The following is a 22,195-nucleotide window of genomic DNA, read 5'->3' on the forward strand; positions in this document are numbered from 1 at the left end:
GGAGGGAGAACTGGAAAGGTGAAAGTGAGACAACTCATGGGTTGAGATAAGAACAGATTAACACTTGAAACAAAGTAATGATTATTAATTAACATTTAATAAATAATAATAGTAATAACAATAATAGCAATGAAAAGGAAAATAACAAAGAGAGAAATAAAACTCAAGAAAGACAAGTGATGCAAATGAAAACAATTGCTCACCACCAACCACCCAATGCCCAGCCAGTCCCTGAGCAGTGGCCCCCCTGGCCAACCCTCCCCTTGTTTATTGCTGAGCATGATGCCATATGGTATGGAATATCCCTTTGGTCAGTTGGGGTCAGCTGTCCCGGCTGTGTGTCCTCCCAACTTTTTGTGCACCCCCAGCCTATTCGCTAGCAGGGCGGTGTGAGGAGCAGCAAAGGCCTTGACTCTGGTGCTATTAGGAAGAAAATTATCTCTATCCCAGCCAAAACCAGGACAGTGAGCAAGGCACCTCAGTGCATTAGGCAACACCTATGATAACATAAAAAGCATTCTTAATACATCTTCATTTCTGGAAGAAGTTAACCCGTAACTGTTGTGGCTGCACATTCTTTGTTCAGGCCAAAGACAAAATTAGAGAGCACTGTTGGCTTTCCCATCCTTCGGATCTCTTTTTTTTCTTTTTTTTTTTTTTTCAGATGTACAAACCAATGGATCCTAAATTTACTTGGAAGGATATTGAATCTAACTTCCATATCCCAATTTGCACAAATCCCAGTGTTCTGTGGTTTTTCATAACTAAGCTGAAGATTTAGGCACATTTCTCCTACAGTCTTTGATTACAGATTATACTAAAATCTAATAAACTTGTTAAAGCTACAGTTTCATTCTTAAGGAAGTAGATTTTCTGCTAGAGCCCAAGTTATATTTGTGGAGTCCATATGAAGTCCATAAAGGGCACTTAGATACTTGCAAAGGAAACTCAAAGTGAAGAGTTTCTTGCTCTTTGCTACCCAAGTTCTTCTCCTAAATTCTGTTTTTAACTTCTTCAGCCATCTCAGGTTTACGTGTTTCTGAGGCAGCATATACACTGGCTTTCCCCTTCTGCTCTGGGATGTACTCTGTAAGCAATAGAGAAGGGAGGGACCAAAGATCCCATGTTATCGATATACAGAGAGGCAAACGAAGATTGGCATAAGAACTCTGTATTCATTGATTAAAGAGATGTTTAGTAAAAAGATTGTTATGATGAGAAAGCACATTAACTCTTAACAGTTAAGAAAAAAAGGGACGTGCTATTGTGTGTGACTACATTTTCCCAGCAAATGCATACTACGAATTGTTATGAAAACACCTTTCAATAAGTCAATGAAAAATGTTCTAAGAGCACTCACAATAAACTTAGATTCTCTTTGCTTCTTCTTAACTAACCATGTGTGTTGGGTTTGTGTGTGTGTCACAGGGGTTTTTGGTAGCGGGAGCTACGGTAGTGGCCTCCTGAGAGAGGCTTCTCGAAGCTCCCCTGGCTCCAAGCCAGACCTGCCTCTGGCCAACGCCAAGCCAGTTAGTGATGAGGTCTGTGCTGCTGTGATAACATATTTAAGAAGGGGAACCTGGGAAGAGGAGTTGGGAGTTGTGGGAGAGACACCCGTGCAAGCAACGAAGCCAGTGGAAGAAAGAAGGAGCTGGGGGGAAGTTTGCTGGAGTAGAGACTCCCCTGCAGCCTGTGGTGAGAGGGCAGGCTGTCCCTCTGCCACCCACGGATGTCCGTGGTGGAGCAGATGCTGACCTGCAGCCTATGTAGGACTCCATGCTGGAGCAGGTGCCCTCACCTGAAGAAGGCCAGGACTCTGCGGGAAGAAGCCCCTGCCATCGCATTTTGGTGCTGGGAGGATCGCAACACACAGGGGTGACCCATGCTGGAGCAGCTCGGGAAGAGCTGCAGCTCACAGGAGGGACTCATGTCAGAGAAAGTTCGTGGAGGACTGTCTCCTGTGAGAGAGACACCACACTGGAGCAGGGGAAAAGTGCAAGGAGTCCTCCTGAGGAGGAAGGAGCAGCAGACTGACCATACCCCCCCATTCCCTGCCCCCCTGCACTGCTGGGGGGAAGAAGGTAGAGAAATCGGGAGCAAAGCTGAGCCCAGAAAGAAGGGAGGGGTGGGGGAAAGGTGTTTTTAAGATGTGGTTATACTTCTCACTGTCCTACTTTGTCAGTTTTGTTTTTGTTAGTGTCGTTATTAAATTTATGTTATTTTTTTCTTCCCCTAACGAGTCTGTCTTTTGCCTGTGACCATAATGGGTGAGTCATCTCTCCCTGTCCTTATCTTGATTCCCGAGCCTTTTGCTTTATTTTCTATTTCCCCTTCCTGAGGTGAAAGGGGGAGTGAACGGCTGCATGGTGCTCAGTTTTCCTCTGGGCTCAAACCACGAGACCATGAATGTTGAATTAATTTACCTCAACTTGTTTCCAAGGTTAATTGAAATATGACCTAAGTCCATTAAAAAAAAAAACCCAAACAAAAATACTACTTACTTGTCAAGCTTTTTCTGTAATACAGCCAAGAACTCACAGCAATTCACAATGTTGTCTGGTAGCCCAATATTAAAATCATGCTCTCTTGCCATGTGATTAAGAACGACAGATCTACAAAAGACATTCAAAAAGAACATTACATATTTTTGAGTACATATGAGAATTATTCAATTAGTGACTTGAAATAAACCAATTGCTCTAAAAATGCATAAAAGCCAACATTAAATAAACAATAATAGTGTTTCTGTCACTGCTAGAAAAAAAAATGCAACTTTATTGAAATAGGAAGTTTTCAATCTCAGCTCTGCTGAACATTGAGTAGCATTTCAACTGCTTAATCCACATGCATGAAATATAATCCTTTAAATGAAAATTACAATATAGTTTATTTTGACCCCCACTGTTAGCAAAGCTCATTTATTAACCTGACTAAGCAAATCACATATTTAAAACAACTGTCTTCAGAAACATTCTAAAAAGCCATTTGTCAGCTTTCTCTATGCCGGTTAACAAAGCAGAAATTCTTGGGGGTGATATGCTTTTACATCAGTACTGCTTCACACAGCACTAACAACACAAACAGCGCTCAAAAATACACATGAACAAACATAATGGATGTTCAAGTAATAGAGGTATACTGGCTAATTCCTCAGATGCCTCAACTTCTGCGTTTGGGCACTAAAGAAACATCCAAGTGTTAACACTGCTGAGTCTTGCTTTTACCACAGTCCAGGCATGATTTTCAAATCACGTATTCTGTGAGACCCAAGAGTAAGCAGAGGATGAAGTTCTTGGGGGCTGAATGATACGAACTTCAGTACACCAGGCAGTAAAGAGAATAGGACATTCACAAAACCTTGGAATGACCTGCAGGGACATGACCCAGGTTCTTCTACCTTTCCAGAGTATCAGAACTACCCATGCAAACAGACATTCAGGGATAAGACTCAGTCTCCAGCTGAAACAGATGTACTGTGTAAAGCCAAACTTTCATCAGAGCAAGCACTTGAACGGAACTCCTACTTGCACTTGACTGATGCAAAGCACTCCATTCTCACTCTAATTTTCCTTCCCTCTCTTTCATTCAGTCTTCTAATTCACACTGGTTTCATGAGGTTTAAACAGGAAAATGTGTAACTGGACAGAAATACTTTTTTAACAGACATACTGGCTTAAACAGCTCTCTTCGCCACTAAAACAACCGCTGAAAAACTGTGTCTCTTTAAAATGGTTCACTTCCCAACTCCAGCTTACTGTGTAGTATAAAAAGTTGTACTGGAATAATTAAAAGATTGATAAGGGGGAGCGGGGCTGTTTAAAATGGCACTGCAGTTGAAAGAAATTAGTCGAATAGTTGAACTATACCTTAAAATGAATTCTACCTTCTGAGTCATACCATTAGGCAGTAACTGGTTCAATAACATTAAAACCATAAACAAAGATGCTGAACAGATATGAAAAAAAAACCCCAAAGCAATCAAGTCAATAAACAAACCTGTTTCCTGTGAATTCTTGATCACAGAACATACACATACTATGAAAACTTATGTCATATCTCTCTCGCTGTTGTTGTTCTAAAATTTCTCTCTACGAAAAGAAACAGACACAGTTATTCAGACAAAAAGTAACAATCATTCCACCACATAAGCTTATTATACCTCTTAATCCTTACTGGTAACAATGAACATACAAAATTAAAATGTGCTGCTGTCAAAAAACAGATGTTAGTGTTGTTTGAGGGTGGGTTCTCACAAAAATTACAAGTTTTTTGAAAGGCAGGATGTGCTCCAGTCAAGTTCCATTAAAATTCTCCTAGTATTATACAAGGTGCAAGAAACAAATACAATCCACAGTGAGATTTTACGTAGCTATTTAAATGATTCTGTATATAACTGTTTCTACTTATGTTCAGATCTGCTTCTGGTATCAGAGAGCAAGTTTATGGGTAACTACATAATGCCCAGTGGAATGATAAACTCAATTTGACATGGTTAATTGCAGGCAATCTAGAGGACTTTTTCATAATACGGAATGATGACAAGAGCCCTGGCAGTTTCTGCAAGGAGCTATGGTACGTAATAGACTCAGGGAAAAGGAGAAGCTGATTGCCTTCACCACTGGTCCTGTTTAATGTACAGCAACAGGTTAGGCTAGACACTTTACAACACTTGACCACAATTTTCCTAACAACAAAATCATGCAGCAGGTGGCTTTCTCTGGTGCTGTAATAGCAGCAGTGTAGTTATACTGTGGAGTTACTATACACTTCAGATGGAAAGGCTGTAATCATCTGGGACATGGGAGAATCTGTGTTTGGATTAAAATTTACCATATTTTCAGCCTGACAGTACACTACCCTGTACTTGTGTTTTAAGTAGTGACAACTGGTAAAGGATTTATTATCTGTGCAATGTAGAAGTGCTACTGCTTGCTTTCTGACATTCGGGATGCTGACTGAATTTCTCAGGGGATTTTCTCAATCTCTTTATCTCCTTAGAGCCTGCAATAGTGGAGCTTTGTGTTTCTCACCTATTTCTTTAGTACCTTTTTTGTGTGGATTAAGGCCCAAACTTGCCCACAATCTACAACTAAATTCACATTCAGCTATGCCTGTTGGGTAAACTCCACAGAAGGCAGACAAAAAAGAAAAGTAAAGGAAAAAAGAAAGAAAAAAAAAACAAAAAGAAGTAAGTGGAAGGCTTGAGCTATCATCATTACAAGCCCAAACGTGTCCTGCAGCATGGATGGACTGGTGTGGGCCTGTCACGCCACATCCTGTTGCCCCCTGAGAGATGGCAGGAGGCTGATGTTGGGCAAATAAATGTCCTGTTCATTTCTTTTCCACAAGAGCAGGATGCTGTATCCAGCGAGGGGCAGTGGGATGAAGAGGATGCCTGCTGGAGAGCACCGGAGAGTGCCATACCTAGGCCTAGGGCCAGTGGCTGCTGTGGGGGACAAGCACACTGTGCCTTGGCCCATTCTAGGGCCCATATTCAACTACAGAATTTGGGAGCTGTAGCTGTTGCACATGAGATAAGAGTCTGTTACCCTGAAAATGCAGATCCTGTGGCGTTTTTGTTTGCTTTTGTACTACAAGGTGCACATTTTCCATTGCAGTCATGCTTAGCAGCGCCTACTAAAATTCCAGGCCATATCCGTTCACGTCCTGCTGCGTTATGCAAAACATCAACTAACAGAAATATGAATTCCTATTTTTCAGGGCTGTCTCCTGAAAGAGATAAATGGAGCATAACACATCTTGTGAGAGCCCTTTAGCAGAGACACAACTAAGTAAGGATATCTGTCTGCTCCACATGTGCAGTGAATGTCCCACATCACATCAGTAAGAACCGGGGCTTTCTCTGGTACTCATAGCTGTCACCTCTATCCACTCAGTAGCATGTCTGACGTGGTTTGCCTAACCTTGAATTTGAAGGTGTCTGCATGTAGTTTATATACTTTGTAAAACGAACTAGAAACAATCTAAAAGACAAAAACTACATACAATTCAAACATTAAGATAACACCCCCACCCTCCCATTAATGTTATTCCAACTTGGCTTCCTAACTGTACTCTACTAGGATGGAAAAAAATGGTCTGCAATATTTGGCTGCCTAAGTCCAGATTCACACTTCATACAAATACACATGCTTACTGGAGCCCTGGTGTGCTGCTGCTCCCAGTCATGCCTGAGGTGGAAGGAGAAGTGTATTGTATCACACAAGACCTGTGGGACAACCAGATGATCAGGCCCAGTCAGCATGGGTTTATGAAAGGCAGGTCCTGCTTGACAAACCTGATCTCCTTCTACAACAGGGCGACCTGCTTATTGGATGAGGGAAAGGCTGTGGATGTTGTCTACCTTGACTTCAGTAAGGCCTTTGACACCGTTTCCCACAGCATTCTCCTGGCAAAACTGGCTGCTCGTGGCTTGGATGGGCACACGCTTTGCTGGGTAAAAAACTGTCCAGATGGCCGGGCCCAAAGAGTTGTGGTGAATGGAGTTAAATCTGGTTGGCAGCCGGTCACGAGTGGTGTCCCCCAGGGCTCGGTTTTGGGGCCACTCCTGTTTAACATCTTTATTGATGATCTAGATGAGGGGATCGAGTGCACCCTCAGTAAGTTTGCAGATGAGACCAAGTTGGGTGGGAGGGTTGATCTGCTCGAGGGTAGGGAGGCTCTGCAGAGAGATCTGGACAGGCTGGAGCGATGGGCTAAGGCCAACTGTAGGAGTTTCAATAAGGTCAAATGCCGGGTGCTGCACTTGGGCCACAACAACCCCCAGCAGTGCTACAGGCTTGGGGAGGAGTGGCTGGAGAGCTGCCAGTCAGAGAGGGACCTGGGGGTGTTGATTGACAGCCGGCTGAACATGAGCCAGCAGTGTGCCCAGGTGGCCAAGAAGGCCAATGGCATCCTGGCCTGTATCAGAAATATTGTGGCCAGCAGGGACAGGGAAGTGATCTTACCCCTGTACTCGGCACTGGTGAGGCCGCACCTCGATTACTGTGTTCAGTTTTGGGCCCCTCACTACAAAAAGGACATTGAATTACTCGAGCGTGTCCAGACAAGGGCAACAAAGCTGGTGAAGGGTCTGGAGCACATGTCGTACGAGGAGCGGCTGAGGGAACTGGGGTTGTTTAGTCTGGAGAAGAGGAGGCTGAGAGGAGACCTCATCGCCCTCTACAACTACCTGAAAGGAGGGCACAGAGAGCTGGGGATGAGTCTCTTTAACCAAGTAACAAGCGATAGAACAAGAGGTAATGGCCTCAAGTTGCACCAGGGAAGGTTTAGACTGGATATGAGGAATTATTCTTTACAGAACGGGTTGTTAGGCGTTGGAATGGGCTGCCCAGGGCAGTGGTGGAGTCCCTGTCCCTGGAGATGGTTAAGAGTTGGGTTCACATAGTGCTTAGGGATATGGTGTAGTTGAGAACTGTCAATGTTAGGTTAATGGTTGGACTAGGTGATCTTCAAGGTCTTTTCCAACCTAGATGATTCTGTGATTCTGTATACTCCACAGAGACGGTGCTCCTGCTCCTCTGCTCTCTCACCCTTTCCGTTTGCCCCTACACCAGCATGCTCAGTATCTGGGAAGCTTTGAATAACCCACCATTGTTGCTTTATCAATTTATTCAACAGACTTTAAAAAATACTTTCCAAGGTAGACAATCTTTTATCAAATGTTGGCCTCATTCACTGCTAGAGGGAACTTTCCGAGCCAGCAAGCAAATCTGGTACTTGCACTGGTGAGGAATTAAAAGCACTGGTTCAAGCCAACGGCAGTGAAAGCAAAAGGTCTGCTCTTCTTCCCTACAGACACTCCCAAACACCGTCCCGGCTCTGTTTCATTGCTGGGACTCTGAAGGGAGAATAGTAATTACAATAACTTGCATAAAACTTCGGAGATTTTTCTGAGTGGAGGCTTACAGCTGGTAATGAAAGTCAAGCTTACACTGAAGTTATGAGGCAGGAATGGAGAAATTTACTTTAATATTCACAACCTTGCCCTGGTTCTGGTTGGGATAGAGTTAATTTTCTTCCTAGTAGCTGGTATAGTGTTGTGTTTTGGATTTAGTAGGAGAATAATGTTGATAACACACTGATGCTTTTAGCTGTTGCTAAGTAGTGTTTATATGAAGTCAAGGATTTTTCAGCTTCTCATGTCCTGCCAGTGAGAAGGCCGGAGGAGCACAAAAAGGTGGGAGGGGACACAGTCAGGACAGCTGACCCAAACTGGCCAAAGGGATATTCCATATCATATGATGTCATGCCCAGTATATAAACTAGGGGGAAAGCTGGCTGGGGGCTGCTGCTCGGGAACTTACTGGGCATCAGTAGGTGAGTGGTGAGCAATTGCATTGTGCATGACTTGTTTTATATATTCTAATTATTTTATTATTATTATTACCCTTTTAACATCATCATTATTATTATTACTACCATTATTATTATTTTCTTCCTTATCTGTTCTAATAAACTGTCTTTATCTCAACTCACGAGTTTTTCTTTTTTTTCTGATTCCTTCCCCATCCCGCTGGCGGGAATGAAAGAGCGAGCAGCTCCGTGGTGCTTAGATGTTGGCTGGGGTTAAACCACGACATACCTGCACCAGTTTCCAACCCGTTGGAATTGCTGGGGCTGTTAGCATTAATTCATGGATGGTACTAAGACAAAACCAGCCAAAACCATTTCAGCCATGAATATTTTCCAAAACTTTTTTAAGATACTGTGTCTTATCAAAGTGTCAGAGAATGAGAGGGCAAAGTCACTTGAGGAAAAAGTAAACAGATCGCAGAATACACATGTATTAGTTTTCTTTTTCCATAATGAATAAAGGAATTGAGCACAGACAGAAAACGTAATCCAAAATACTAGAAAAGTGAATCAAATGCCATAGCTTGATATCAGGAAAATAGTTTACAATATTGATACAGTTTGTTGAATAATTCCTGACCCCCATCTCTTTTTATCTTTTGTGAGATGTTCTGACAGCTATTTGTCCTCCACTCTTTCTGCCATATTCTATGATTTGCTACCTCCCACTGCCCAAATTCATTGCTTTACTGAAGACTGTCAAACTAGTTGTGAAACAACCATTGACAGAACAGATAGCCACACCAATACAAAGCAAAACTTAAATTACAGGGGCTTTTAGTCTAAACTCTTTGCTCCCACAAGCCACATGAAGCTTAAGAGATCAACCAGGCATTGTCAAAAATAAGTACTGCTAGATGACAAGTTCTTGAAAGCACATTTTTAGACAGAGCTTAGCTCAAATAAGCAGTAGATACAACTGCGGCAGTTAGCAGCCTCCCATGGAATAGCTCTGGGAAAATTTTACGGGGCATAAGTGGCTGATCAACTTCAAACATGGAAAATGGAACCTGGATATTACTGATCATACTTACATGCAACAAAAATGTAGTTGCTTTGAAGGAATACTCAATGTATTCAATAAAATAAAATTCAGTTTTAATACAATTCCTCTTTTTTTTTTGGCCTGGGAAAAAACCTCTTCTACAGCTCTTAGTCATACACTTTCTACTATATGGGTGATCTACCATAAAAAAATCCAGACAAATTACAAAATACTATCTATTCTGTGTTTTAACTAATAAAACAAAAAACCATGGTAAGGATGTGCAAGTGTTTATATCAGGATGATCGTCTTCAAATATACCAGCACTCTAAACTGCTAATACAAAAGAAATTTGATTGTCTGCCTGACATTTATAATTTGGAGTCTAGAAAAACGCCCTGCACATTCATGATGCTCAGTCTGAGGTTGTGAGGAATTCAGACCTTCTCCTAGGAGGTGGTAATTTAAATGTGCGTGAAAAAAATGCACCTTTTTCTCTCCCAGGAAGCAATATTTTGGAAGAAATTACCCATTTTTTTCCAGAAGCGCTTAAACACTATGTATCAGCAAGAATTTGGACTGATAATCAGTAAAAGATCAAAAATGTGTACTTACAGGTAGTAAGCACTTTTCCCTAAACAATTACTTTGACTCTGGTCTATGTTCAACAGACGTTCAAGACATACAGAATGCCTTCAAAAGCTAACTCCATTGAATGCCAAAAGCTATGGACTCAGGACAGCTGGTTTTATGGCACATTAGACTTTTCTGATATTATAATTCCTGCTACCCTTCCCTCCAACAGGCACTGTGTTCCGGGTGCTAAACTGTCTGTCTTTGTTGCTGTCAGACCACTGCTTTTTTTTAATCATAAACTCCTTTACTAACAAGGCCCTCATAAATAATTTACATAGCTATTTAAATGCATGGCTTGGATCACTGACATAGAAAAACCATTCACAATCAGTACTCAGCACAAGTTTTTCTGCTTTTAATTCCAATCTGAAGAAAGAATTGGTGGTCAAAATTTTGACTGTTTTTTCCAACCACATAAGTTGGTCCAAGAAAAATATATTACTTCTTTCTCCAAACTCTGTCTCTTCATAATCATAGCACTAGTGATATATAGGAAAATAAGGCAGAAAGTACTTCTCTAGCTCCAAGACAGAGGCAAATTACGCTGCAGTTTGGGACAAGCTCATGCAGTGACTTTGACTGTAGTGAGACCTAAATTTTATCATTCCCCAGTCCAGGAACTCATTTGTGCATTGGAGGACTGGATTCTGCAGTTCAGTCTGTAAAAGTGAGCTAAGAGCAGTATGTGTCTTCTTTTTTAAGATGTTCAGGACCAAAAAAACCCCAAAAAACTACTGCCATAAGCCCTGACAAGGCAAAATCCAAAGTTTCTCATTCAAAGCCTTACGCATACAGGTAGTCTCAACTTCAAGTATTTCAGTACTGGGCTGGATTGGAGCAAGTGCATACTGTAGTTTGGAGTTCTTGTTGGCATCTGCCTTGCCAGTTCTGGGCCTCTGCTCTCATCCTCTCTAGGCAAGAGACTAGGAAGACAGCATATTATACAAATGATCACTTAAGAGAAGTTCCAATCAAAGCTTTTTATAAATGGCGCTATATCCTCCAGAGAAGTAATTTGCCTAAAGATGTTCCTTTGTAGAGGAAACTTCATGAATGTTACATTGTGCAGGAGTCAAACATCCGAGCACTCAGTCACACTGTTGTGAAGAGTGCATGATCACAGGCCACATTCCTTCTGTCATGATAACAGACTCATTAATACTACTGAAATCAGAGTGTCTGTCCGAGAAATAAGTTATTACCAGAGATAGCAACGTGGGTGTGAATTTGGTTCTAAATAATATAAGATAGAGGCTTCACAATAAAAATACGTATTTTATCAAGCTCTCCTAGGTGATCTCTCAAACACACAGTGTGTATCTTTAGTTGCAGTTTCTTCCAATTTAAATAAGAGTTACATTTCCCTGCTGAGTGCTCACAGAAACTAGCTATTGCTGTAGGCAAAGGAAGCAAATGAAACAGATTCTGGTTTAAAAACACCCAACCGAAATGAAACAATCATGCTGGCAGATCACAACAAGAAGCTGCTTATACACTTTACTGGTAATAAAACAAATCAGCAGAGTACACTGAGACAAAGACCAGGACTGGTGACACTTGAGATGTACTACAGTCTCCAGAAACTTGTCAAGCACATTATTTGACAATTATACAACAATTATACACACCATTAGGATAAACTACTCTTGGAGTAAGAGAATTATGTTTGGTTTTGCGTCTATAGTTTCCTCAAAAATTGGCTGATGAGCTTTAGGTTGTGCTTGTAGCTGCTAAATAGGAAAAATATTAACAAAGAATCATGGTATCGTAAACTTCATGTCTCTCTGTAGAGACCTGCATTTTAGCTGTATAACAATAGCTTGTCTCCTCACTTCTACATTCAGCTTCTCTCCTTACTGATCACTGTATTCAGTTCTCCCACTTCAAACAATATTTTCTTGCTTCTTGAGTACAGAAAAAATAATCTTCCAACTCTGTAATCATTATCACATCTTCTTCAATGTTATTTCAAGAAGAGTGCCTTTTCTTTAATATTATCAGAGATTCCTGCTGGAGAAGCCCTTCAGGAAACAGCTTAGCTGTAACGTGCATGGGAATACCACAAAATTGTCAGGATAAGACGTCCAGTCTGGAAAACACTCAATACTTTTGAAGCCAGCTGTCACACCATCCAACATACATGTGTTTATCGACTACTTTGTGCACTTTTCCCTCTCATCCAGTGAATGTGAAAATTCATACATAGTTCAAGAATGTCACAAACAGAGTCCCAGACAGACTGGCACGTTGAAGACTAGTCTCTAAGGAATGAAGGATGATGGCATTAGAGACCCACTTTTGGAACAGAGAAGAGAGGAAAGCAATGGGGCAGTGACCTACTGATCTTTCAAGAGATACTGCCCATCTGGAGATGAAACTGAGAGTACTCCACTTCATCTGGTACAGGCTGATCACCCAAGTGGGCATTCCTGACTTTTTACTAGGTACTCAGATAAGACGTTACCACAATACACTGTGAACAAGAATGAAGTAGGAAAAGGAATGGGTACAGTTTTCCTGAACCTTTTCCACTGAGTTCAAGGCACAGACATAGATCAACATCTTCTGGAGATGAATATACAGCTATGGAAACAGTGACAAACTAGGGAGGATTTAAGAATATCATCATATGGCTGGGGAAACAAAGGCTACCAATGAGCCCTCTGACAAGAAAAAAGCATCTTAGGACATCAGCTTGTCAGCTAAGTGGGGAGATTTTAAACTAGGTTTGAAAGGACAGCAGCAAAAAACCCCAGAGAGAAATAGGAGTTGTGACTGACTGGAAAAACAGGGATAGTCATCAAGTATAGTGATAATGGGGTTGAGAGTGTTTGGATTAGGTTAAGGTCCAATAAAGCGGATCTTGCTGTGGGAGTCTGCTATAGACCTCCCAACCAAAGCAGTGAGGTGGATGAAGCTTTCTATAAACAGTTGGGACAAATCTTGTGGTCACTTGCCATTGTTCTTGTGGGGGACTTTAACCTCCCGGGTATCTGCTGGGATCACAACACAGCAGAGGGGGAACAATCCAGGCAGTTCCTGGAATGTGTGGAGGATAACTTCCTCACACAGCTGGTGAGTGAGCCGACCAGGGAAGGTGCCCTCCTGGACCTGCTTCTTGTGAACAGGGAAGAGCTTGTGGGGGAAGTGAAGGTTGGAGGCCGTCTAGGGTGCAGTGATCATGAGATGATTGAGTTTTCGATCCTTGGAGAAACAAAGAGAGGGGTTAGTAAAACTGCCACCTTAGACTTCTGGAGGGCAAACTTTGACCTGTTCAAAAGACTGATTAACAAAATCCCTTGGGAGGCTGCCTTGAAGGATATGGGAGTCCAGCAGGCAAAACTGGCTGCTCACGGCTTGGATGGGCACACACTTTGCTGGGTAAAAAACTGGCTGGATGGCCGGGCCCAAAGAGTTGTGGTGAATGGAGTTAAATCTGGTTGGTGGCCGGTCATGAGTGGTGTCCCCCAGGGTTCGGTTTTGGGGCCACTCCTGTTTAACATCTTTATTGATGACCTAGACGAGGGGATCGAGTGCACCCTCAGTAAGTTTGCAGATGACACCAAGTTGGGTGGGAGTGTTGATCTGCTCGAGGGTAGGGAGGCTCTGCAGAGAGATCTGGACAGGCTGGAGCGATGGGCTAAGGCCAACTGTAGGAGTTTCAATAAGGTCAAATGCCGGGTGCTGCACTTGGGCCACAACAACCCCCAGCAGTGCTACAGGCTTGGGGAGGAGTGGCTGGAGAGCTGCCAGTCAGAGAGGGACCTGGGGGTGTTGATTGACAGCCGGCTGAACATGAGCCAGCAGTGTGCCCAGGTGGCCAAGAAGGCCAATGGTATCCTGGCTTCTATCAGAAATAGCGTGGCCAGCAGGGACAGGGAAGTGATCTTACCCCTGTACTCGGTACTGGTGAGGCCGCACCTTGATTACTGTGTTCAGTTTTGGGCCCCTCACTACAAAAAGGGACATTGAATTACTCGAGCGTGTCCAGAGAAGGGCAACGAAGCTGGTGAAGGGTCTGGAGCACATGTCGTACGAGGAGCAGCTGAGGGAACTGGGGGAGACCTCATCACCCTCTACAGCTACCTGAAAGGAGGGCACAGAGAGCTGGGGATGAGTCTCTTTAACCAAGTAACAAGCGATAGGACAAGAGGTAATGGCCTCAAGTTGCACCAGGGAAGGTTTAGACTGGATATTAGGAATTATTTCTTTACAGAACGGGTTGTTAGGCGTTGGAATGGGCTGCCCAGTGGAGTCCCCATCCCCGGAGGTGTTTAAGAGTCAGGTTCACATAGCGGTTAGGGATATGGTGGAATTGGGAACTGTCAATGTTAGGTTAATGGTTGGACTGGATGATCTTCAAGGTCTTTTCCAACCTAGATGATTCTGTGATTCTGTGATTTAAAAATATCATCATACGGCTGGGGAAACAAAGGCTACCAAGGCGCCCTCTGACAAGAAAAAAGCATCTTAGGACATCAGCTTGTCAGCTAAGTGGGGAGATTTTAAACTAGGTTTGAAAGGACAGCAGCAAAAAACCCCAGAGAGAAATAGGAGTTGTGACCGACTGGAAAAACAGGAAATTGGGAAGAAAATGGTGGCGGTGAGTGGGGAAAGGATCTAAGAAGGAGAACAAGCTGGACAATCTGCCCAGTCACAGATCCTAGGAAGACTGAATGGATACAAAGACCAAAATATATACTTAACTGGCATTATAATGAATTGGCAAAAGTTTCAGGATTGTAACACGAGTGTTATAAATTTATTGTGAAACCTCTGCGGTGCATTCTCCTGACTTTTTTTGTATGGCAAGCTGACTCTTAGGAACAGGGAAAATGTTTTTTTTCTGTACTTTATCCTTGATTGCAGCCTAGTCTGCAGAGCTTGAGTTCAAAGTGAACAGTGGGAATGGCTAACTGGGATGGCTATAAGGGATTGTTCCCCTAGCTGCCTGTTCCACTTGATCTTAGGTTCTTCCTCTCTTCCCTATCACTCCTCTTCTTGAGTTGACTCAGCTACTGAAGCAATACAGGCTAGAACCTACACTTGAAGAGACTGTAATCACTGACAGGTCAGATGACTCAGGCTTTGAACGGTACTGTGACACTGCTGTAGAAGACATTCTTACAGGCTGTCCAGGAAGCTGAGTCAATTAAAGAAGGGAGGAAGAGTTTCATGATATGATGAAAACTAAGTAACTGTGCAAAGACATATGAAAAGAAAAAGAGGTCTGAAATTACAGTAGACATGTACCACAGGCTACCAAGCTGAAACAGGAGAAAGGTGAAGTTTGTCTGAACTAAGACAACCAGAAGAAGATGGAGACAGGCTAACACAGTAAAACGGAATAACAAAAACCAATCTCCTCCACACCCAAACACATTAGAAATAAGTAACAAAGAAAAGCAGCGATCCATTACTTAATGTAGGAAGAGATCAAACACAGACATAAGAGGAATGCTTGTAATATTCAGGGCTTCAGTCTTTGTAGGAAAGATTAATTATGTCACAACTGTTAATGAAATGCACTTAAAACAAAAGAAACAAAGAACTGAGACCAGAAAAGGGTAAGAAAACGTTAAAAGCTGGATGTTATATGTATTCAAATCTGACAGAATATAACCAAGAGTCATTACGGAATTAGATAAAATGATTTCTGACCATTGGTGTGAAATGTCTTCAAAAACCCATGGAGGATGGGCAAGATTCCAGAGTGCTTGAGAAAGGCAACTAAATATGAAAAGAAGGACCTATAGAATTTCAGATGTAGGTATTACTATATTGACATTATTAGATACTCTGTAAGCACTTCTGATGTTGCATTACGTTAAAGCAGGCTAGCATCTCGATCCCTTCCAGTGCATAGCTTCAACTTCTTGAACAACCTTGTCTCAGCTTAAGCTTGTAACAAACTGGGGATCATACAAACAGTTCATCCTGGGAAGCCGGCATAGCTGAGTCCCTCTTCCAGTTTTGGTGAAGGCTCCCCTTCAGGGTCTATTTACTGGGAGGAAGAGTAACCTCTTCACCTAAAACTACCAGTCACATGACAGAAGAACAGCTGTAAACATGAGAGTAAGGCAAGGTAAATGCTGTGATAGGAAGTGTGTATTTTCTTAAAATAGGTTTGGGGTTTTTACCTTTTTTAGAAAAATCTTAAAGATAAGCCCAAGTGGCTTATACTGACACTGCCCCTCCTATTATCTTGAGTCTTGCCGCCAGGACTTCCTTGCCTGGTACTGCTTCACAACTACAAATTCTTTGTCAAGACTGTGTTTTTCCAAAAGACTGTATCTGTTTTGTATTACACAGCTTTGACAGCTATTTCAGCAAGCTGTGCTCTCTAACCTAGTTCAGGCTCATTCCTTGGCCTCTCTCAATACATCACAGTCACCATAATGTCTCTGCATGACATTCACCTTGGCTAGCATCCCTGCTGCAATACGGCCTGAAATATTCCTAAACTGGAGTTTCAAAACTGCAAAATGAAATGCTTCAGCTAACACATTTGAAAGACAACATTTGTCCTTGTTTGGGCTTGCTGTTGAAGACAGCAGTTAGGATTCAAAGGCTGCAGAAAAATCATCAAAAGTTGTATAGTTCTGGTCTTTATTCTGTACAACTCACATGAGCCCATTTGCCAGCTCACTCTTAATTGCTGGACTTGTCTGGAGGTAAAAGACTTTTCAAAGCAAAATAACTATTTAACTTGCAAGTCAACACTCAGATTGCAGCAAAAGGAAATGAAAAAATAAACGGACTTTATTGCTGTAACTAAAGTGGTGACTCCATTAGCCCCAACTACAGCTGCAGCTTGATTTCACAAAATCTTTCTGTAAAAACTGAAGATACAATTATGACATTTAAAACAGCGTTAATAGCAAAGGCTATTTCACACCACAATAAGAATGCATACTTCTTTCTTTTCTAACTTGATTACTTTGTAAACAAAACCAGCACTTGCTTTGGGCTAAATCCTGCACTCTTTTTGTATTTAAAGAAATGTTTATTTGCAGAGCAGATCAGACAGCTCACCTGCCAATAGACTCTGCACTACCTTGACACTGGCAGCAGAGGGAAGTCTTAGTTGTAATAGGACTGCGTAGCACAAAACACTACAAAACCAGAAATAAATGCCCTTTAAAAAACCAAAAAGTACAGTCCAATGTGTAGCAGCCAGGAGTTGCTGTTACAATAGACAGATCTATGAAAACATTAGCTGCATGCTCAATCATGACCCTCTTTCCTTCCTCAAAGCCATAAACAACATGATATATGCTTGGGAAATGAACATCATTATGACACTGCGTGCCCACATGCAATATTCAAGATGTCTTTCATAACCTCAAAGGGATTATAGGAAACTGGAAAAGGTACAGAGAAATGCAACAATTATGCACAGTGAAGAACCACCAAATAGACAGCAGCCTCAACCACAAATCATTGAATAATTGAGGTTGCAAAGGACCCCTTGAGAGCAACTAGTCCAACCCTCATGCTTGTGCTGGGTTTGTGTGAATGGCAGCGGTTTTGGTAGCAGGGGAGGGGGGCTACAGCAGTGTCCCCCTGTGAGAAGCTTCTTGAAGCTCCCCAGCCTCAAGTCAGACCCGCCCCTGGCCAAGGCCAAGCCAGTTAGCAATGGTGGACACGCCTCTGTGATAACGTATTTAAGAAGTGAAACCTGGGAGAAGGAGTTGGAGTTGCAAGGAGGAGTTGTGAGGAGAACATCTGTACAAACACAAGGTTAGTGAAAGGAAGGAGGGGAGGTGCACTGGAGCAGAGACTCCCCTGCAGCCCTTGATGAGAGGCAGGGTTGTTCCCCTGCTGACCATGGAGGTCCACAGTGGAGCAGATGCCCATCTGCAGCCCGTGGAGGACCCCACGCCAGCGCAGGTGGATGTACCCAAAGAAGGACGGGACTCTGTGGGAAGAAGCCCCCACCGTTGTAGTTTGGCACTGGGAAGACTGCAACACACGGGAGGGATCCGCACCAGAGCAGCTCGGGAAACGCTGCGGCCCGTGGGAAGGACTCACATTGGAGTAAGTTCATGGAGGATTGTCTCCCACGAGAGAGGAACCATGCTGGAGCAAGGGAAGAATGAAAGGAGTTCTCACCTGTCCCACTCCCCTGTGTCTCCAAGGAGAAAGAAGCAGTGGGACTGACCACACCCCCCATTCCCTGCCCCCTGTGCCAGTGGAGGGGCAGGAGGTAGAGATATCATGAGCAAAGCTGAGCCCAGAAAGAAGGGAAGGGTGGGGGAAAGGTGTTTTTAAAGATGTGGCTATACTTCTCACTGTGCTACTTTGTCAGTTAAGTGTTGTTTTTGTTAGTGTCTTTATTAAACTTCTGTTATTTTTTTCTTCCCCTAACGAGTCTGTCTTTTGCCTGTGACCATAATGGGTGAGTCATCCTTCCCTGTCTTTATCTTGATTCCCGAGCCTTTTGCTTTATTTTCTCCTTCCTCTTCCTCGGGGGTAAGAGGTGTGAGCAGCTGCGTGGTGCCAAGTTGCCCTCTGGGCTCAAACCATGATAATGCCCAAGCAGGGTCACTGAAGTGCTAATGCTTGGACAACAGGCCCAAGCCAGAGTTGACCTATAGATGAATCCTGTATATTTTATAACTGATAACCATTGTGCTAGTAGGTGTTGTACTAAATTATAACAAACCACTTATGCTGATGTAAAAAGTGCTAAAGCGTTGAAACACTGAAGCCTGAACAACAGGCCCCGAGCCGAAGCTGCTAACTAGTATGTAATCATTAACAAAGTATGAATTCTCACTAGTGAAAGATGAAGCTTAGACAGAATATAATCAGTAGTGAGAATTAAATGCTGAGAGAATGTATCCAACTTCCCTTGTCTAGCCTTGTTCAAGGCTGAGAACCCGAGTGTTCGGCCTTGTTAGAAACTCCCTTGGTCTCCCCCCCCGAGCCCTGGCCAGGCTTTGGGTGGAATCCAACAGGAGAGTGAAACCAGATATTTTCCACTCAAAACAAAGGTGCCAGTTATTCTGGCTTGCCGATCTCTAGTATATAAGGCTGGACCCATTTGCAGCAACTTTGGATGCCTCACCTACAGGTGGACGCACCGCGTAGGATTTCCCACTTGCCGGGACAGGGTCTCCAAATCCTCGCTGTAATCGGGGCTCCCCAGCGACTGCGGATCTGGATGAGGGTAACGTATGCAAGTGGTGATGTGTCTTTCTTAATCACTATTCTCTCTCTCTCGTAGTAATGATTTGATGCATTACCCTGTATTTTCCTATTTGTTGTTTTAGGTGCATTATTCTGCCTTTTATTCCTGCATGTTTTCTGTATTACTCTGTTACATTATTTAGTTATCACCAGTAAAATACGCCTACTCTTTTCACTCTGGTGTCCGAGTTTAATTGGTATCCTTAATCAGCAAAACAGTCACCTAGAGCTTGTTACCCAAGACCGTGTCTAGTTGTGTTTTGAATATCCCCACAGACATTCTACAACTTCTCTGGGTAACTTGTTCTAGTGTTTGACCAAGCTCAGAGTAAAAAAGTGTCTTCTTGTTTTCAGAGGGAATTTCCTGATTTTTAATTCATGCCCATTGCCTCTTGTCCTGTTGGTGGGCTCTACTGAGAAGTATTTTTACATTATTATGTTTATATATTATACATATACATTGGTAAGATCCCCCCTGAGCCTTGAGTTCCAGGCTTAACAGTCCAACCTCTCTCAGCCTCTCCTTGTATGAAGGATGTTGCAGTATTTATGACCCTGCACGGGACTTGCTCCAGTAAGTCCATAACTTTCTCGTACTAGACCCAGCACTCCAGATGTGGTCTCACCAGTGCTGAGTGGTGGGGAGGGATCACCTCCTTTGACCTGCTGGCAACACTCTTCCTAATACAGCCCAGGATGCTGTTGGCTGCTTTTGCCATGAGGGTGCACTTCAGCACATGACCAATGAAAGACCTAATGTAAGGTAGATAAATCTGGAGACAAATCATGAGTGGTTTGGATAAGATTAAGGACGAATTGTCCACTACTTCTTCAAATACAAAAACCAGCCAGGTCTGAGGTGACAGGTTCAAAAGGACCGAACAAATGGTTCTCTCCCAGTGTGTAGTTAAGTTGTGCAACTCACTGCTGCAGGAAGCTGTGAATACTGGAAGTTTGTGCAGGTTCAGAGCTGGAGGTTCATGAAAAAAAAAATCTATTGTGTTAATAAACATAGATACAATGTTGCTGAATCAAGAAATTCTTGAGCTGCCAATTGTTGGAGACTAGGGGAATATGTTGAGAAAGAATCACCACTGGATCAGAAGAGGGAAAATACCATAGACACTTTGCTGCTATCAAGGATAAGATACTGATCTAGACAAGCCTTTTTTACTGATCCGGGATGTCTTCTCTTACAGTGAACTGGAAGAGACGCATGCTAAGCATGACTGCATCAGCTGCTTTTTTCTGAGTCCACGACCATCCAATGGACCTACGCAGAAATGAAGATTTCAGCTGAGGCAACTCCAACTTCATGGGAAATCCTCAGTGGCAGAACCACCACAATTCTCCTTTGAAGGAGCTGAGATCCTACAAAGAGCTGTGTAAGACTTGTATATACTCCATGGGTTCTGGGAATTTGCTAGTCATGCGCTGCAAGCTGCAGAACATTAGCCAGCAAACTGAAACAGCACTCACAGGGTAGTTGAACCAAATGGATTTTGCCTATCCAAATTTTCCTGGGAACTAGAATTTGGTTTTTGTAAGCACCTTCTTCATTCTGAATGCTTATGATTTAAGGTGTTTTTAGTTGCATGTTGTGTATGTACAGACTTGTAACAGAAACATACCAGAAGAAACAGCATAACAAAGGGTTAAAAGGCCTGTGTTGACAATTCCCAGGACATAGCTGCCAGCAGTAAACTGAGGAGCATATTTATGTAAAGACCATAAGGCCTGCACCCTAACACCTCACAGTACAGATGACTTGCCAGCAGAAAACCCTGCATCCTAACATGAGGAGACTAGCAACAAGGCTGCTATGTATCCCATAACATTCATTTTTAAATTAGCCCCAAAGCAAAAACAGACTACAGATGTATATTTCAAACAAGAAAACAACAAAAAAACCCCTAGTGGTCAGCAACCTGGACTAAGACTCATGGAAGCTGAAGTCAGCAAGAGCTTAATGTGAAGGACCACCCATTCAGAACTGACAACTCCTAAGATATGTGAGAGCTCTGTCCAAAGTCCTAGGTTGCCAACCCCAAGCAGGAAGAACCAGAGCAGTTCATGAGGACTCAACAGCTGGCATTTCTTGTCCTTTGCATCTTACAGAAATAATACTGGTCAGACTTCCTTCACTCATGCACCATGACACTTGTGACTATGTGAGTGTGAATTAATGAAATCTGGGTAAGAGACTGTGAATGCACAAAACCAACTTGCTTAAAGATTTTGTAAGTAAGTATCACCTTTCCTTTTCACAGTATCACAGAGTTTTATTTTGCTAATTTCCCTACATGTATATTATTACACAAAAGATAGTGTGTCAACGCATTGCAGATTTTTGCAAGAAGAAAAATGTTCAGCACACTCAGCCTTTTCCAGTGCTCTGGGCAGATTTTCCACTCATGTGAACACTGACATACAACCTGTAAATTTATTCCAAGGAAAAAATCTATAAACAAGGAGTTTGTGTATGTTTCTGCAGCAGCTAGAGAAATGAGCTTAAAAAAAGTATAAAAAAATCAGGATTTTGCAGTCTAGCAAAAAATGCTTTCACTTTAAAATGCCCACTAAGTTACCATATATTACACTATGAACTGTTTACCTCAAAAAATGAAACAACAGTAGTTTCTTACCAGTCTCTTTTGCTGAAGCTGTTCTCTAAGTAATCTGTCTTCTGGTAAAACATCACATAGAAGAAAATAATTGTCCTGTTCTTCTGTTAAGAGATTAGGAAGTGTGGGTAAGGAATGGGAAGTTGTAGCTGCTTTGAATATTTCTGGCACATAATTTGCTAAACCTTTGGAATGCGTTAAGAATGTGAGAATGTGTTTTCTAATCTACAGAAGTCAGTTAAATTTAATAATTTAATGAAACATGCTTAAATATTTGTATATATATATTTATAAGACCTTTACATCATTTATATTGCAGTACAAAGACAAGTCTTGCACAGATTTTCCCCACTACCAGCTTTATTCTTTTTTTGACGGT

General features: G+C 42.5%; 1 protein-coding gene across 7 annotated transcripts in view; it reads right to left on the bottom strand.

Annotated features, from left to right (window-relative positions):
• Positions 1 to 22,195, bottom strand: part of ZNF277 (zinc finger protein 277) — a 69,819-nt gene that overhangs the window by 20,105 nt on the left and 27,519 nt on the right. For all 7 annotated transcript variants that reach the window (XR_012629172.1, XR_012629173.1, XM_074870245.1 and 4 more), the window contains 3 exons: positions 21,838 to 21,920; positions 3,997 to 4,088; positions 2,502 to 2,612 (listed from right to left, as the gene is read on the bottom strand). Coding sequence is in view for 5 of the 7 variants with exons in the window: in XM_074870245.1 (XP_074726346.1) it covers positions 2,502 to 2,612; positions 3,997 to 4,088; positions 21,838 to 21,920 (286 nt within the window). In the remaining 2 variants the exon portion in view is untranslated. The remainder of the gene's footprint in view (positions 1 to 2,501; positions 2,613 to 3,996; positions 4,089 to 21,837; positions 21,921 to 22,195) is intronic.

This window comes from Strix uralensis, chromosome 5, assembly GCF_047716275.1.
Source record: "Strix uralensis isolate ZFMK-TIS-50842 chromosome 5, bStrUra1, whole genome shotgun sequence".
In the NCBI taxonomy this organism is placed as follows: domain Eukaryota; kingdom Metazoa; phylum Chordata; class Aves; order Strigiformes; family Strigidae; genus Strix; species Strix uralensis.